This window comes from Mastigoproctus giganteus, chromosome 11 (assembly GCF_048544385.1).
Source record: "Mastigoproctus giganteus isolate SK-2022 chromosome 11, ASM4854438v1, whole genome shotgun sequence".
Taxonomy (NCBI): domain Eukaryota; kingdom Metazoa; phylum Arthropoda; class Arachnida; order Uropygi; family Thelyphonidae; genus Mastigoproctus; species Mastigoproctus giganteus.
The window spans coordinates 4,404,398-4,423,986 of NC_143585.1; the positions used below are offsets into that span (position 1 = coordinate 4,404,398).

General features: G+C 35.5%; 1 protein-coding gene across 1 annotated transcript in view; it reads left to right on the forward strand.

The window, feature by feature from the left end:
* LOC150077658 (uncharacterized) overlaps positions 1-19,589 on the forward strand; it is a 221,760-nt gene that overhangs the window by 104,986 nt on the left and 97,185 nt on the right. Inside the window, exon 4 of the mRNA XM_090384750.1 lies at positions 14,724-14,879. Within this exon, the coding sequence (XP_090240876.1) occupies positions 14,724-14,879 (156 nt within the window). The remainder of the gene's footprint in view (positions 1-14,723; positions 14,880-19,589) is intronic.

Below are 19,589 nucleotides of genomic sequence, written 5' to 3' on the forward strand. Positions count from 1 at the left end.
ACTAATATACACATTCTTTACTAAGCCATAAATTTAACATTTCTCTTAACTAGAGAAAGAATGGGCAAATCACCATTTACAACAAATAAGTTAATACCAAATTTGTTTATCAAAACTCCAATCATTTTTGGAGATTAATTTAATTTATCCCTTGCAGGATAAATTAAATTAAATAAATTAAATTATTACTTTTGCTCCTGCACTTGTGCGAAGTCATAAGACATTAGCCATCAGTTAGAACACTCTTAATAAGACAGTAAAAGAAACTAACATTCTACAATGAAGCATTAATGATATCTGCTTTATCATCTAAACTTCATCCGTTTTAGAGGATACACTTTAATTAACCCTATCAAGTAGGTTAACCAACACACATGCACTTTAAAGAGATCATAAACGTACAGTGTATCATTTCCATGCTTAGATTGTCAGGGTTCTCCGTATTGCCCAACAAATCAACAATTAATACAAACAAATCAAACCTTATCCTAAGTATAATCCATAAAAATCAATTCAAGACCATATGATTAAAAACATCTATTTCTCACATTAAGCTAGATACAGAGATATAAAGCTCTTGCCTGATCCACAACTGCCAGATCGACAGCTTGGATTCCCACAATGCTTCTGTGAGCCAGTGCATACATGAAAGAGGAATCCAGCCATGTACATACCAAGTCTCGTATAGGGTAGCTAAGCATCAGCAGTGCAATCCAAATTCAAGAAACATAATATGTTCTCAGTAACATGACACTGTCGAAAACAATCAAACCAATCATGTCTGATTCAACTCTAATATTACTAGGACTATAGTTTAACATTTTGCAATAAAGCAAAACATTAATTCAAGCCCTGCCAGTTCATCAAAGTATAGTTCCAGTAGCACCACCAGTTCAATTTAAAAATAAAATCACAGAAATTAAAAACTAGATCTCCAGAAATCAAATTTCCACCAAAGTAATTTGACAGTCTTTTAATACATAAATATATTCAATACATATTTACATACCAACCAAGAAATATTGTTCAAGGTTCAGGCCTAAATGGTTGTCAGATGAACTAATGAGACATATGGCAGAGAAGAAAAATGCATGGGATACATACAAATTAATGGGTGACATGGAAGCCTATGATAGATATAAGTTGGTCTGTAACCAAGTCACAAAGGAGATTAGGCAGGCAAAGGCAGATTATGAGAAATCCTTGGCAAAGGATGCAAAGAAAAACAGAAAAGAGTTCTTTACCTATTTAAACTCAAGAAGGAAAGGGATGAATCAGATTGGTCCACTGGATGTTGATGGTTCAACAGTTGAGGATCCAGCTCAGGTGGCTAACAATCTAAACGAGTATTTTGCATCTACATTCACACATGAGGAGTTATTCAGGAAGGGGAATGTCGTAGGTGAAGTAAACATTGGCAGTGGGCTAGATTATTTTCTAATAACTGAGAGGAAAGTGGAGGAGAAATTGTTGAGGATAAACATAAAAAAGGCACCCGGGGTGGATGGGATCTATCCAGTTATATTAAAGGAGGCAGCAAAGGAAGTAAGCAAACCCCTAGCCATAATTATGAGAGCTTCTTTGGACTCAGGGGAGGTACCCATGGACTGGAGATGTGCAAATGTAACCCCAATTCACAAAGGAGGATCAAAGGCTGACACAAGTAATTATAGACCTGTTAGTTTAACTTCGGTTCCAGGAAAATTAATGGAGGCACTGGTTAAAGAAGCACTGCAGGATCATCTGGACAAGAATTCAGTTATAGCTCAGACACAGCATGGTTTTGTTAAAGGCAGGTCTTGTCTGACCAATTTGATTGGATACTATGATGTAGTCACAAAAGAACTGGATGCAGGGAATAACTTTGATATTATATATATGGATCTTAGAAAGGCTTTTGATACTGTTGCGCATGGAAGACTGCTGCACAAATTGGAGAAGTGTGGCATTGGAGGCAAATTGCTGCTATGGATAAAGGGATGGTTGAGTGGCAGAAGACAGAGAGTGGTAATCAATGGACACTGCTCAACGTGGACTAATGTTATTAGTGGAGTTCCTCAGGGTTCAGTGTTGGGTCCATTGTTGTTTTCTGTATTTATAAATGATATTGATGATGGTGTATCAGGCTTAATGTCCAAGTTTGCAGATGATACCAAGGTTGGCAGGGTTGTTAAGGACACTACTGATACTATGCTGCTGCAACAGGATCTGGAAAGGTTGAGCAGATGGGCTGAGAGGTGGCAAATGAAGTTTAACATTGACAAATGTAAAGTACAGGAAACCCTTGATTAATGCGGTTTTGAACAATGCGGTTTTAATTAGTGCGCAAAATTTTTTTGATACTATCCCCTTAATATATGTGTTATCAAATTTGATTAGTGCGCTGTTTTTTTCTTGCGGTGCTTGGCAACTCACAACGGCGCCTAAAGTGGCAAATACGTGACACGCACTCACCAGGGTCTTCTAACTTAAATGAATGGGAATCGACTCCAAAATGCTCGACAGCAGCACCCCATACCATTCTGAAATTGAAATTTGCTCTGGTAACTCATATTCTTTTATTCTTTTATTATTAATATTAAACTTCTTTAATATTATGATATTAAAGAAGCAGTTGAGAACATACACAAATCGTGGGAAGAAATGACGAACAGCTGCATGAGAGCTGTCTGGCAGAATCTTTTGCCTGAATGCGCAAATGATTTTTACGGTTTCATTAATCCTGTCAACAAAGTTATTGATGAAATTACTACAATTGGAAAAGACCTCGGCTTTGAGGAAGTAGATTCAGAAAACGTTAGAAAATTATTGGAATCGCATTCAAAAGACTTAAGTAACGACGATCTTCTTGAAATTGAGCATCAACATGCATACGAGGAAGAAGACGAAAATGAAGCAGAAGAAAAGCAGTTTGCTCCCAAAGAAATTTCATTCAAAAAACTTGAACTATTTAATACACTTTAAAAAGCAAAAGAACTCATACTAGAGATTGATCCAGATGCAGAGAGAAGCATGAACGTTCGTTGAGGGTTAGATAAGCAAATTGATTGTTATCGCAAAATCATGGAGGAAAGGAAGAAAGCTACCACTGTTCAATTGAAGTTAGATAAGTTTTTTTTGCAAAAAATAAAATTTAAATCATACTATCTTTTTTTAAATTTATTCCTTAATAATTTAAGAACTATGCAGTGCATTATAGGTACGTATTGAGTAAGAAAAAATACATTTTTACAATTTCATAATTTTCAAGGATTCATTATAATTATTCCCTTGTTTCTTAAGTTTGATTAGTGAGGTTTTAATATGTGCGGTATATTTCAAGGATTCATTAACCGCACTAATCAAGGGTTTCCTGTACTACATATGGGAAACAGTAACCCTAGATCAACGTATCAACTCTGTGGTACTACGCTGACAGTGGTAGAGAATGAAAAGGACCTGGGGGTAATTGTGCAGGCAGATATGAAGTTCTCTGAGCAGTGCAGACGAGCTGCAAGAGTAGCTCATGGTGTCTTGTCAATGATATACAGGAATTTTTCAAGCAGGGACAGGGATGTGATTATTCCCTTGTATAAGGCATTGGTCAGGCCACACCTTGAGTACTGTATACAGGTCTGGATGCCTCATTTCAGGAAGGATGTAGAGCTGCTGGAACGAGTACAGAGAAGGGCAACAAGATTGGTGAATGGAACAAAGGGTTGCTCTTACGAAGAAAGGCTTAAGTTTTGCAAATTACAGAGCCTGGAGACTAGGCATCGGCGAGGTGATCTGATAGAGGTGTATAAGGCTTTGAATGGCTTGAGCATGCTCAATGCCGATGGGATTCTTCCTCTTGCTCAGAATAATCACCTGAGAGGGCATAAATTCAAATTGAGGAAGGACGGATGTCGGATAGATGTGCGGAAATTTGCCTTTAGCCAGCGGGCAGTTGGTTTGTGGAATAGACTCCCATCGCTTGTTGTTGAAGTTGATAGCCTAAATAAATTTAAGGCTCAGCTGGACAGGTATTTCGAACGAACGGAGGGGTGAAATGGGAGTAGTGGTTGTTTTTTTTTTTTTTTTTTTTTGGCTGATGCTGAATAAGCTTGCTTTCTTGCATCATATGCCTCTGCTAATGCTAATGCTAACATTGTCAATACAGTTTCCAGGTTTTAATCGAGAATCTGGATAGACACATGAACCCTTAACTTCGCTCCAAAGATTATTTACAATTATATACAATATTTATTTCATGAAACAACCAGTTCAATATCTTACCATTGTTTTATATTAATCTTAGAATCTACATAACAATTAATTAATGGACACAATTGTGTTAGTCATTTTTGATATATCTCTATTTATTATACGTTTTCTTCTGTTAAACAGTTTATCTGCATATTCAGATAAAGCCATAAAATTATCCTTACTCTCTAAGAACAGCTAAATTGATCAAATCACATAACCTGGTTAGGATATTTAGCTCATGTTTAATATCCAAATAGATGTTACAGTGAAATAGCAGATGCTCCACAGTCTCGGGAGCTGCAATGACAGAGAGGAGAGTTAACCAAACCTAAAGAGAATAACTTACTGTTAAGGCTTCCGTGTCCTGTTATCAGAAACGTAACATTTTATACCAGGATTAAACCAGTTCATCTGTTTATTATATTCCGAGACATGAGGAATGAATTTATTTGTAATTCTACCTAACTCTGATTCACTCCAGTCTTGTTGCCAATCCCTTACAAATTCACTCCGAAGCCTAGCAATATCCTTTTTTTCTGGTAAATCGAGATTCAGAAAGTAATCTCCCTCACCAGCTGGTAGATTTTTCCTGCAGTGATATTGCAGGTATTGAAAAATTACCTCATGTTGATGAACTGATGTTCAGGACAGCACATGAAGGTCAGTTCATCTCCGCCTTGGTACACTATGATGGATACAGAACCCTGTAAAAGGCCAGAAATGTGTGTAGTTTAGTTGTTTCTGGCCTCTTTGTCACCAGGCAGGAAAGCTTGCCCAATGTCAGTCTACACCACAGGGAGGTGGGCTACAACTGCGCATATGCTGTGGTGAACCTTGGCTAGCTTGTGGGTCTATTATTCCCTGTGCATGCTGTATTGCACAAATGCCGCACCCACCAGCAGAAGTGCTATACTGGAGGGTGCAGTACAAAAAGGGCAGACAAGACGGGGGGGGGGTCACTGATAAGACTTGTGGCTGAGAGAAAATGGGATACATATGAATTATCTGGTGATACTGAAGCATGTGATAGATATAAATTAATCTGTAATCAAGTCAAAAAGGAGGTTAGCAAGCTAATGCAGATTACAAGAAGTCTCTGGCAAAGAATGCTAAAAAAGCAGCAAACACTTCTTTATTTATTATTATTAACAGTTGAAGGAAGGGATTGAATTACATTTGTTCACCTGACCATTATGGTTTAACTGTTAATGATCCTGCCCAGACTGCTTGCAAATTGAATAGGTATTCAGTTTGCCAGCATGAGGAATTCTTTATTAAGGGGAATTCCAGAAGTTCATCAGAATCTAACACGGAGCTAAATGGTTTTGTGATAACTGAGAGGAAAGTGTAAGGGGAATTGTTTTTAAGTTCAACATAAAATGGATACCTGGTGTGATCTATCCAATTATATTAAGGGAGGCAGCAAAAGAGGAGGTAAGCAAACCCTTAGCCATAATTACGAGAGCATCTTTGGATTAAGGAGAGGCCCCAATGGACTGGAGATGTGCAAAAATGTATTCCTGATTCACAATGGAGGAATCAAAGGGTTACATGAGTAATTACAGACCTGATCATTAGACAGAATGCACTTATACTGCAGTTACTGCATGCATTTGTTAATGAGCAATCTTGTCTGACCAATCTGATTGGATATTATAGTGCAGTAACAAAGGAACTGGATGCAAAAAATAATTTTGATGTCATATATGGATTTCAGGAAAGCTCTTGGTATTATTGCACATAAAAGACTGCTGTACAAATTGGAGCACTGTAACATTAAGGGCAAGTTACTGCTCTGAATAAAGGGATGGTTGAGTGGGAGAGAGAGTGGTTATTAGTGGACAACCGTTCTTCATGGACTAATGTTATTAGTGAATCTCTCAGGGTTCAGTGCTGGGCTTGTTGTTTTCTATATTTATTAATGATATTAATGAAGGTACATCATTTGTTTACATTTGTTTACAGATACAAAGATTGGCAGGGTGGTTAATGACAGTAATCAAGGAAAGCTGCTGCAACAAGATCTAAGCAAATCTTACTCATTTTCATCTATTAGCAAATAAAAATCTTCCACTCTGTGTTCAATGCCAAGTTCAGCTTTCAGTAAAACACATTCTTTTGGTATGCCCTCAATTCAGAAATTCCAGATTCCTCTGTTTTCAGAGTTCATGCAATAACCAGAATCCACTTACCCTTCAACAGACCTTAGGCAATTCCGCAAATCTAGATGAAGTATTTAATTTTATTTGGCAAATCAGATTTGATAAACAAATCTAAAAAAATGTTCGATTTATATTAAAAACTTGGAAAGACACATCTTGGCCATTGATGCCTTTGTGTCTTAAAACCCTTAAAAAACAACAAAACAATCTAAGAAAATTAAGCTGATGGGCTGAGAAATGGCAGTTTTAGTTTAGTTTAACATTGATAAATGTCAGTTACTGCACATGGGGCAGTAATCACAGATTCATGTACCAACTGTGTCGTACTATACTGAGGATAGTGAAAAATGAAAAAGACCTGTGGAGGGGGGGTAAATTGTGCAGTCAGGTATGAAGTTCTTTAAGTAATGCTGACAGGACAGCTCATGGAGTTTTTTGTATGATAATACAGGAACTTTACTCCAGGGACAGGGAAGTTATTATCCCATTGTATAAGGCAGCGTTTCCCAAACTGGCGTCCACAGATACCTGGTGGACCCTAGACCAGTTCCAGGGGGCCACAAAAGTTCAGAAAGTATCAAGTAATATATGTTTATTTTCTTAAAAAATTTACCGAGAAAATCGCAACAAATTTTGTTATAGAACATTACTTATTTTCAATATGATTAGTATATATATAATTGAATGCATATTTCAAAATTATTCGATATATGTATAGCAAATTGATGATAAATAGTTATTATTATATATCTGTATAAAAATAGAATAAAGTTGAGTTGTTTCACACATAATACTTAAAATTTCTTTTCAGAAAACCCAGTGTTTATATATATATATATATATATATATATATAAATAATTCAAATTAAATACAATTGAATCAAAGAATAGACAGCAAAATTGAGTACAAAAGAAAATAGTAGAGCAAACGTCAGTGGCAGCAAACATGCAAAAACCACAACATGTTGCATGTATTTAACTATAAAATGTAAGGTAAAAATATAATGAAATTTATACCAGAAGAGTGGCCGACCAGTGAAGGGAATAAAACAGCAATAAACACAAGAATAATGAGGAATAGTGTACTGTTGGAGAAACAATCGTAATTAATTTAGAAAAAAGTTCAAATTAAAAGAAAAAATTCAAATTTCTTTTAATTTGAGCCTTTTTTCTAAATTAATTAGGATCCAACAGTTCCTCATTATTCTTGTGTTTATTGTTGTTTTATTTGTTAAAATCATTTTCTCTTCACTAGTCGGCCACTCTCCTGTCATACATTTCATTATATTTTGACCTTACATTTTACAGTTATACACGCATGTTGTGGTTTTTGCCTGTTTTCTGCCACTGATGTTTTGCTCTACTATTTTCTTTTTATTTTGCATTTAATTTTGTATTCAATTTTGCTGTCTATTCTTTGATTCAATTGGATTTAATTTGAATTATATTCACATGGTAGTAGTGGATGTTTTGCTAATGCTGTGTCTGTGCTGCCCTCTATAGTCCATTTTATTTCCAAATATACAAGTTTTGCCGTTGCTTTGTTTGTTCAGTAGTTTGGTTTTCTCCATGTGAGTATCTTTTCTGTCCCATTATTTTTACACTGCATAAGGACCACTGTTATGCAAATCTATTGCTTCGGCAGCTTGATGCAGACATCATTCTGTTGTGGCATTTATTTGTTTAGCGTTCGAAATGCAGTCTCCCTGACTATTATGGCCTCGTGGTCCTCCGATGAGATGGGGCATAATTGTCAGTCTTTTCTGTCCAATTCGATATTATTTTCAGTTTTTTCTGCTTATCTGTTTGTAATATTGGTAGATTACACATATAGTGATATTTCATGTAATTCGGAAACTGGTGCTTTGCAGTATGGGTGGCGATAAATTTCTTTTAATTTGAGCCTATTTTCTAAATTAATTAAGATTGTTTCTCCAACAGTATGCTATTCCTCAGTATTCTTGTGTTTATTGCTGTTTAATTTGTTAAAAAATTTTCTCTTCACTGGTTGGCCACTCTTCTGGCATACATTTCATTATATTTTTACCTTACATTTTATATACTGATACGAAAATGCAATAGTGTATTTAATGTTAGATGTAGATAATAAGTTATATCAGAACTGATTAATGCCATCTGTATGAGATCACTTTTTTTTTTTTTTTTTTTGTGTTATTATGCAGAAGGATTTCTGGTAGACAAGTCAATTATCAGGTAATCCCCTAAGTTATTTACTGATACGAAAATACCGACCTACTTATACCTCACCTTCGAGGTGCATTCAACTACCGTGTGTGTGTGTTTTTCTTTTAATGGTGTTTGGGCATATAAGTATTATTGTGCATACAAATCTGGTAATCAAGTTACCAGATATTTATTAAAGGTAGTTATATATATATATATAAATTATCGGATATATATATATAACTTCCTTTAAAAACAAATATATATGTATATATGTTTTAAAGGAAACTACAGTTTAAGATATTATTAATAATAAAAATAGTAATAATGGACCTGGAACACTGCTATATGCAGAATGTACCCAACCACCATAATTGCTACATAAGTTAGTAGTCATGAAAGGCAATATGTTAATGTTATGTACTAGCAACGCAAAGTATGGAGAACAAAGGGCGAACGCAACAGAAATCGTTATCATGGTGAACAAAGAAGATGCTAGGATAAAGGAGAAGTAATAAGAATAACTTAAGTGCCGTTCGTCCTGTGACCTCAGTGCCTTTTTCAAGGGCCAGCCACCAAAATCAAAGGAGGAAGCGGCAATAAGTGGGCAAAGCCTCCATTTCTGACATGAAATACACGCCGCACGTTGTATGCGTGAAAAGTAGGTAAAGTTTGTGGAAAGATTGTGCTGGTTCAAGGGGTAGAATATTTTTCAGCCTGGACTGTACTTGTTAACAGGAGAGATTGCTTCTACAGGGATGGGATACACTTAAATATAAAGGGTGCAAAAATATTTGCTGATGCTATCGAGGCAGTGTTAGGTGGGTCGGAAAACTGCTAGCTTGGGGGGGAGACAAAGACGAATAGATTAACAGTAGCCACTGGCAGAGGTGAAAGAGATTCTTGCGCTGCTTCTATTGGAATGAGCAGAAGCCTGAAAAACAAGATGCATGGTATTTCAGAGACTGCTGGGAGTCATTGCGGTACAAGTAAACACATGGGTTGTGTTAGGGTAGCTAAGAATAGAAACAGGTGCAGGTATACTTGCGTGTACACCAATGCTAGGAGTTTAGTAAATAAATTTGATGAATTTTGAGGTATTGCTCAAAACATCGAAGGCAGATATTGTTGGGATATCAGAGACGTGGTGTCACAGATATAAGGGATGCGGAACTGCAATTTGGGGAGTACAACATCTACAGAAAGGATAGACTGGATAGGAAGGGAGGAGGGGTTATGCTATTAGTTAAGAAATACATAAAATCCCAGGAAGTGAAACCAGTGGACATCGCTGGAGGTTAGGCAGGCAGTGAAGCCAGTGGACATCGCTGGACAGTGCAGTGTCGAGTCAGTTTGGTGTGACATAAGCATTGGGAGATCAAAATTGAGAGTAGGAGTGTGCTATAGGCCTAATGACTCTGATGAGTACAATAAGAAACTGTACAGGGAAATAGAGTGGGCCAGTAAATCAGAGAGTCTTATAATGGGAGATTTTAATTTCCCAGATATTGACTGGAATTTGGGGGCTGGTCACTCACACACTAGCAAGGCTTTTGTGAATTTATTGGATGATTGTTTTCTACATGTTCGGGATGCAACTAGAGGGAGGAATACTCTTGATTTGATTATCAGCAGTGATTCTTCATGCATTAAGAATCTGCAGATAAATGAACCACTAGGTGGCAGTGATCACAGTGTGCTGAAGTGGGATTTACTCAAAGAGGTAACTACCATTAGGGGTAAAGGGAAGGGTTATTGCTTTCGTAAAGGCGACTACGATGGACTGAGACAGTATATAAATTCTATACAGTAGGACCAACTGATGATGTTACCAACAGCAAATGCAAAATGGGAAGCATTCAAAGAACTTATCTTGGAAGCTACTAGGCTTTACATACCAACTAAGAAATATTGTTCAAGGTTTAGGCCTAAATGGATGTCAGGTGAACTGATGAAGCATATGGCAGAGAAGAAAAACGCATGGGATACATACAAATTAACACATAACACAGAAGCCTATGATAGATACAAGTTGATCTGTAACCAAGTTACAAAGGAGGTTAGGCAGGCAAAGGCAGATTACGAGAAATCTTTGGCAAGGGATGCAAAGAAAAACAGCAAAGAGTTCTTTACTTATGTAAACTCTAGAAGGAAGGGGATGAATCAGATTGGTCCACTTGATATCGAGGGGTCAACTGTTGATGATCCTGCTCAGGTAGCTAACAAACAATTGTTGAAGATAAACACAAGAAATGCACCCGGGGTGGATGGAATCTATCCAGTTATATTAAAGGAGGCAGCAGAGGAAGTAAGCAAACCTTTAGCCATAATTATGAGAGCTTCCTTGGACTCAGGGGAGGTACCCACAGACTGGAGATGTGCAAATGTGACCCAAATTCACAAAGGAGGATCAAAGGCTGACACAAGTAATTATAGACCTGTGAGTTTAACTTCTGTTCCAGGAAAATTAATGGAGGCACTAGTTAAAGAAGCATTGCAGGATCATTTAGACAAGACTTCAGTTATAGCTTGGACACAGCATGGTTTTGTTAAGGGGAAGTCTTGCCTGACCAATTTGATTGAATACTATGATGCAGTCACAAAGGAACTGGATGCAGGGAATAACTTTGATATTATATACTTGGATCTTAGAACGGCTTTTGATACTGTTGCACATGGAAGGCTGCTGCACAAATTGGAGCAGTGTGACATTGGAGGCAAATTGCTGCTGTGGATAAAGGGGTGGCTGAGGGGGAGAAGACAGAGAGTGGTAATCAATGGACACTACTCGTCGTGGACTAATGTTATTAGTGGAGTCCCTCAGGGCTCAGTGTTGGGTCCATTATTGTTTTCTGTATTCATAAATGATATTGATGGTATATCAAGCTTAATGTCCAAGTTTGCAAACGATACAAAGGTAGGCAGGGTTGTCAAGGACACTACTGACACTATGCTGCTGCAACAGGATCTGGAAAAGTTGAGCAGATGGGCTGAGAGGTGGCAGATGAAGTTTAACATTGACAAATGTTAAGTACTACACATGGGAAACAGCAACTCCAGAGCAACGTATCAACTCTGTGGTACTACACTGACAGTGGTAGAGAATGAAAGGGACCTGGGGGGGTGGTTGTGCAGGCAGATATGAAGTTCTCTGAGCAGTGCAGACAGGCTGCAAGAGTAGCTCATGGTGTATTGTCAATGAAATATAGGAATTTTTCTAGCAGGGATAAGGAGGTGATTATTCCCTTGTATAAGGCAATGGTCAGGCCACACCTAGAGTAGTGTATACATGTCTGGAGTCCTCATTTCAAGAAGGATGTAGAGCTGCTGGAACAAGTACAGAGATGGGCAACAAGATTAGTGAATGGAACAAAGGGGTGCTCTTACGAAGAAAGGCTTAAGTTTTGCAAATTACAGTGTCTGGAGACTAGGCACCGGCGAGGTGATCTGATAGAGGTGTATAAAGCCTTGAATGGTTTGAGCATGCTCAGTGCTGATGGGATTCTTCCTCTTGCTCAGAATTATGATTGAGATTTGAATTTATGCCCTCTCAGGGCATAAATTCAAATTGAGGAAAGACAGATGTAGGATAGACGTGTGGAAATTTGCCTTTAGCCAGCGGGTGGTTGGTTGGTGGAACAGACTTCCATCCCTTGTCGTGGAAGTTGATAGCCTAAATAAGTTTAAGGCTCAGCTGGACAGGTATTTTGAACGAACAGAGGGGTGAAGTGGAAGTGGTTTTTTTTTTTTTTTGGCTGATGCTGCATAAGCTTGCTTTCTTGCATCAAATGCCTCTACTAATGCTAATGCTAAAGTTAGTCAATAAAAATTTTTTAAAATTTTACTTTTAATTTTAATCAAGGGTCGTGTATATATTTCATGGCTGACCTGACAGGGGCTGGAAGTAAAGACTAAAAGAATAACAAGAATAAAAAGCAAGAAATAGGAATACTTACTGGGGTTGTGTAGGTTGTGGCGATCTGTACTGCTGTGGAGAAATAAGTTTCAACTGAATTTGGGTATATGGCAGTGGTATGTATATGGAATTTGGGTATATGGCTATGGTATATGGCAGTGGTCTCAAACTCAAATTGCATGCGGGCCGAATGCACGATCTGAAAGCAGCTGACGAACCAGATTTTTTTAAAAAATGTATATGCGGGCTGTGAAAAATTCCTTCCGGGAGCCGGATGTGGCCCGCCAGTTTGAGACCACTGGTATAAACTGGCGACCCCTGGTGTAAGAAATCGGGAAAATTTAAAATGAACTAAATTAATTAAATAATTTGGGCTTGGTTACCCATGCGTTGCAGGTTGGAGATGTATTAAAATATTTTAAATTAGCAAAGTAGTAAATTTAAATAGTAAATTGAAATTAGTTAAACCAATTTTTTACGAATGTAAAAAGGTTAAACGGGTGAAGGCATGCATCCCAGGATAGAAAGGAATAATAGGCTAGCAAAGTAGCGGTAAAAAGTCGCTGAACTTTATATAGGCGAGGAAAGTGTTTTAGAGCAGAAAAGGAGTATTGCATTCGGTAAACTAATGGCTCACGAGAAATAAAAATATAGGGGATAGGAAAGCATGAAGAGTACTGAAGAAGACAAAAAGATGGTGCTGGGGCAGTTCAGGGTTGCTGTACCCATTCCTATAGTAGAACACTGAACATAGTTCTGTGAGCATCCTTCCGGTGTTTATGTAAGGTATATGAAGATAAAAAATAAAACGTAGATAAATAAATAGATAAAATAATAATATATAAATGTAAATGAATACTCCTATCGATAGCCATTTGGGGGGGGTACAGGTTTTCTACATTTGTAAGACCCCAAAGAGGCTTGGAGTATTGACTATACACATGTTATGGAATATCAGTTAGCCATGATGTCAATCAATTTTTTATCAATATAAGTGCTTCTTGGAGGAACAGTATTGAGATGCCACCTTCAGTTCCTTTTAAAATTAAATTCCAATTGCTTATGCTTTTCTGATTGTGTATTTTCAGGTAATCAATTTTTTATATTTGATAATACTGAGAGCTTTTTTCATGTGGTAATATAAGTAGGCTGCTGGAAACTGGTTGCTTAGAAGCTTGCTATACAGGTTTCTGATGTTGCTAACTATCAGTTTTTTGCTATTGCATATAGTGGCTATTCTGATGATTTCAGATAAGATGATATTGGCATGTATTTTTTTGGAAATATTCGAATGCCAGTGCGTGAAGCTGAATACATTAAAGTTAAAGGCGTCGCGCTTTATGAGCTTGCTTCCTTGAAGCATATGGCTAATAATAAAAATAAAATATTTTATTTCTCAGACTCATTTATTCTTTGAGAATGAATCCCTGTTGGTTGCATAATATTCATTCTTTAATTTGGTTCACAGGTTACCTCATGGGAGATCAAATGATTATAGATCTGTAATATTTTGATGATTCTGAGCAGGTTCATTACTTGTTTAGAATGTGGGTTCCTTTTGGAGACAAGTGGAATTCTTAAGAATTTCTGTCTCCAAAAGGCCTGTCCAGTTGGGGGCATATTAAACCAATCTCAGGTGGATCGAGAGTCTCCTCAACCCCACCCAGAGAGTTTTTCCAGTCTTTTAGCCTGCAGAGTATGCATATTGGCCTTGAATAAACATGGAATTTTTGCTACATTGACTACCTTTACAAAAATTATTGGCTAAAATTCAGACTACTTAATTTTGATTTAATAGTGAAACAAACCCACCTGAAAATTGGGAAATTTTTCAAATTTTTTGCAAAATTTGCATCACCAAAACTTTTAAGGAATGTTTTTTAGTATCATCATGATGAAAAAAATAAAAATAAAAAAGTGCGTTCCTGTATATTTTAGCAGGAAATAATCAAAAATAGAATATTTCATTTGCTTGTCTGAATACTCTTAATCAAGTGGTGATCAGTTTCTTTTTGAAGAACATTAAAAATAAATCAATATATTGACTATTATGAAATTTTTTTCCTTCATATTTTGATATCTGCTGCTTTTCTGGGATTGTTTCTTCTGTAATGAATTGGCATTAGTACCCAGAGTATGAGCTTCAGAAGTCTGTGTTAAGTTTAACTTTAAGTATATACATTTAGTTTTCTATGTTAAATAATAATGCATTATTTTAAAACGTTTCATTATAGGCACATGGATTCTAGGCCACCAACAGTGAAACATGGACCTCCTCCAACATTGCCATCTCCACCACCGAAGAGTCATCCTGTTCAGCATCGTTCTCTGTCACCATCTCGTAGACCTCTGCCACACCGTAGTCATGGTCCTCCCCCAGATTTGGACAGGTACCCTTCTTCTTGGCCATCTCTGCAATACCTCATCTGATGCCATAGGATATCCAAGCAGGAGCTCATGATGACAGCCTCTGTGCTGCTTACACCAGGCCCTGTATTTGTTTGTCAAAGCCAGAGCCACTTCTATATACATCATTTTTTTCCCTCACTCATGTTCTCTCTTTATAGGTTTTTAGCAGTGATTCTGCTATCTAGGAAGAAAGGAAGGAAAAAAAGAAAGAAGGAAATCAAAGCTACATTCATTTTTCTCAAGAAACATACATAAGAATATTTGATATCCAAGATGTTTGCATTCTCAGGAGCAACATGAAGAAGAAAGTTAAATACAAGCCATGCCCAGTTTTGTGGCTGTAATTTCAGTCGGGAATATAATTATGTGGAACTACAAGATTTGGTTATTAAAGACCACTGATAAAGGAGATCTCACTAAATAGTATGCTGCAGAAAACTTATTCTGCTGATTTGCCTCACTTGTTTCCTCTCTTTAAAATTTTGTGTCACTTACGTGTTGATTTTTGTTTCTCTCCCAAAAAAGAGGATTATGATGCATTGAATAGAAAGAAGAAAAGTTGCGTCTATTTTCATATTTTTTATGTGCTCTTTTTACATAATGGACTAGTAACAAATTCAACTTTTAGACAAAATTGTAAAATTGTTTTGCACTTTGACAAGGAATTTTCACAGCAAAATATCCTTGTATTGAACACAAAGTGTGTTCCAGCAAAACAGAAATAAAATGTATTTCTGAAATTAGGAAGCTGCCTTCTCTACTACACATGGAAACCAAAATCAGTTTCTTCGTTTTTTTACATCATGCATATGCATGGCCTGAAGACAGTCAAAATGACTACCACTTTATAGTGATAAAAAACTGTGAATTTACATTTATGCCATATATATATATATATGGCATAAATGTAATGAATTTCTTTGTGGTCATTTTTGAGAAATTGAAGAATATCTCCAACTAAATAATTGCCAGAAAAGTTTAAAGAATAATTTTGTCTTTTTGTAAACATCTGCTAATACAAGATGCCAATTACAGTTAAATATTTTTTTTCTTTTTTAAATTTTAATAATTATTGTTTGAATGAATAAAATCTTTTGGAGTGTTCTTGGAACTCAAGGTTTTAATGCTTAGCTGCATATAACTTTTCTATAACAGAAGTGGACCTTATTTTCAAAAGACAGCTAAAACATAATGTCATTTAGCATCCTTTTTGATGATTTCTTTTCAGTTTTGGGCTTTGGAATGTTTTTCAGCTAGAAACAAGAAATTGAGTGGAATAATGTGAGAAAGTGGCCATGTTCATCATTGAATTCATCATCAAAAGAAAGGAAGAAAAGCTCTCTGTGTTATGATTCTTTATATCACACGTGATTTGCACCTGCTAATTAAATAACTATCACTTTTAAAAGGGCTGGAAGGGATGATAATTTTTTTGAATTGGACAACTGACACTGCATGAAGAAAATTGCAGGATTCAGTCCTATTGGGGAGCTTGTTGTACAAGTTGAGAATCTCATCATTTTAGTTGATATTGAGAGATTTTTCAAAAAAAAAATATTTTTACAGTCTGTTAATACCTTGATCAAATTGTTGCTAAGTTTAAATGGCCAATATAAGTGCTTCTTGGAGGAACAGTATTGAGATACCACCTTCAGTTCCTTTTAAAATTAAATGCCAATTGCTTATGCTTTTCTGATTGTGTATTTTCAGACATTGGTTTTGTGGGATTTGGTTTTAATTTGCATCTAATTTTTCTTCTCTGGGGTCTGACAGTGGAAAACTTTAGCTAACTTTCTTCACTGTTGATTATTAATTTTGCAAATTTTTTTAAATACTTTCCTGAAAAATCCTCTGCATGAAGAATTTCTATTCTTCACCAAGGAAAGTAAAAAAGAAGGTGAAGAAATTTTATAAATGGTCTGGAAATGAATAAGTAATTTGAAACCTACAAAATCTTAAAAAAAAAATTTTTTTTCTCTCTCATTTTTTCAGCATTCAATTTTATACCTTTGGATGGATTTATAAAAGAAATATGCTTCAAGAGGAAGAATGCGTTATTTCATATTGGTTATTTCTTTCTAATACCTGTTTAAAAAGTAACACAGACAAGCTTAATGTATATATATATATATATATATATTAAGGGAGATTACTGTTTTGGCCTTGTTCTATTACAATGGCTGTTATTTTGAAGATTAGATGTGGTACACTTATTCAGTAGGGAGGGATGGATGATTGAATAATTAATTCAAAGAGCTGTTATTCTGAATACCAGAAACTGGACTGAAATAACATTTTTGTTAATTGAAAAGAAGAAAGGATCATAGAAATGGAAGAAGTTCAGTTCTACTTTTCTGTCATCATATGAACTCAAATTTGATGAAACTTACATCAGTGAATTTTCAGTTCCACAAAAAAGAGCTCTTCAAAATATACAAGTTAAAGGTTACAGGAAGAATTACAAGATTGGAAAGCATATCTTGGCTTTTGAAGAAACAGTTGTCAGTGAATAATAAAAACTTTCAAACTTTGTGACCAAAGACTTTAAACTGGCTTTACAACAGTTAATTCATTTGCACAGAATATAAACATAAAATTCACACTTCATAGATAAAAAGAAAAAAAAAAAAAAGTAATTGTGTTATTTCTGGATTTCTTTTGCTGTTATTAGGGCAGGGCAAATAAAGATATTAGCTGGTGTAGTAGTTTTTTCCTGAACAACTGAGAGATTTCAATTTGATGCAATTTAAGTGTGTCTGTTTATCAATCTTAGGATCACTGTGAGAATGTGATATATTCTTTATTAGAAACAGAAACTTTGTAATATCCTATAATTTTATGGCCAGTGTCTTACAGAAGAAAACCTATCAAATATTGAACATGTAAAGGCAAATATTTTGTTCCACGAAACTAAACTTCCATATTTTGAGAAGAGCAAATTGAGAATTTCAAGTTGACCAAGAAGAAAAGTATTTGATATATTTTACTGCATAATCTTTCCATTGTTGTAATGCAGGAAAGATACAGTTTTCAAGAACACATTTTTTATATAAAGAAGATTATTTCCAGGATTTAAGCTGTTATAAACTACACATATGATATCCAGATAACCTTTAATCTGCAAATTTTGCAGTAGTTATTAAGACCAGCTTACAGTGCTTTTAAAGGCATTTTTAAGTGCCATTCAGTACAAATGCAGCATACAAACCTTTATTTAAGAGAGTGCCTATTCTAACATGCCATGGCTCATCTTAAAGCACATGTATTTATGCTTTATCAGCTCAGGAGACTGCTAGAAGTATTCTGGATTCCTGAATATACATCTTTATTCCAAAATTATCTTCATTGCCAAATTGTTAAAATTTATTCCCTTAAACAGATAAATCTTAATTTATTACCTATTTGCTTGTGCAAGAGTAGGAGAAACTAATAAAGTAAGTCAATTTACTAAAATCACATTACTGTTATCTTAAATGCCTCGCTGTTATCATTGGTCTTCAGATAGAAAATTGAATAGTGAAATAAAAGCTAACCAATGGCAAATTTCACCTATAATTAAAAAGGAGTTTGAAACTGACACTGTGACATAGAGCATTATTTTTAGATATTGTGAAGGATGTGAACTGTTTATATTGATATTGAAAAGTGTGAAGACGTTTTCTTGGAATTAAATAGTATTTTTGCTCAGTTTTATGCAATAATTGTTAATTTCATCGAGAATTGAGGGATAGAGTTCTTATGATTAAATTCGAATTAAGAGGCAAATATTTACTGCTTTTAAATATCATGAAATATTTTTTGGATGGGCCTCTTGTAATAACACATTTGAGAATTTGTACAGAAAATGAGCTTTCTTTTTAGACTTCATTCTAGGCTGGATGGATGATGGATGGATGCCTGCCTGTGTCTAAGGTTGGCAGTAAAAAAAAAAAAAAAATCAGCCTTAGTGATCTTTTCAATTTACTCCAAACACCACCAGAATGAAGATACACAAGAAATGAAGAAACGAAGATACATAATAATGTGCCTTTTAGAATTCTCATGATAATCAGAATTTTTCGAACAGCTCTAAATATGAAATAGCAAGTAATGGTATTCTCATAGAGACTTTCTTCTAGATACCAGATTGTATCCAAGGTATTTCTTCAGAATTGTGAATTTTAATAAAACAGATTTCAATAATGATTTGTAAGTTTTAATAGTTTTAAAATTGCTACAAAATTTGAGTAAGACCATTCTGAGCAGCTGGACTTTTTATGGATATTTGGAAAATTTAGAAAATATAGAGACATCTGGTGTTGGTTCTACAAGATATGAACATTTGGTTTGGTTTTTAATAATTTGGCAAGGCAGTATATATGAAAATGGTGGAATGCATATACTAAAATCCAGAGTATTTAAATACAACTGCAAAGATTGATTTCTGTTATTCTATCAGCTTCCTTTATGACCTTGATGTTTGGAAATCTATATCCTTCCAGTTTGCTATTCTACTTGATAGACAGGCTAAAATAAAAATTGAAGAAATTTTTGACCTGGTACGTCTTGTCATCTCATAGTTCATAGAATTGAAATGTAGTAATTCCTGATGGCTTCATGTGGATCCCTGATTTATGGAATTCTTCTTATGGCAGCCTGCATTTTCTTGATCATCACATATTAATTCAGCAGCTATCTCCTTATTGATTATT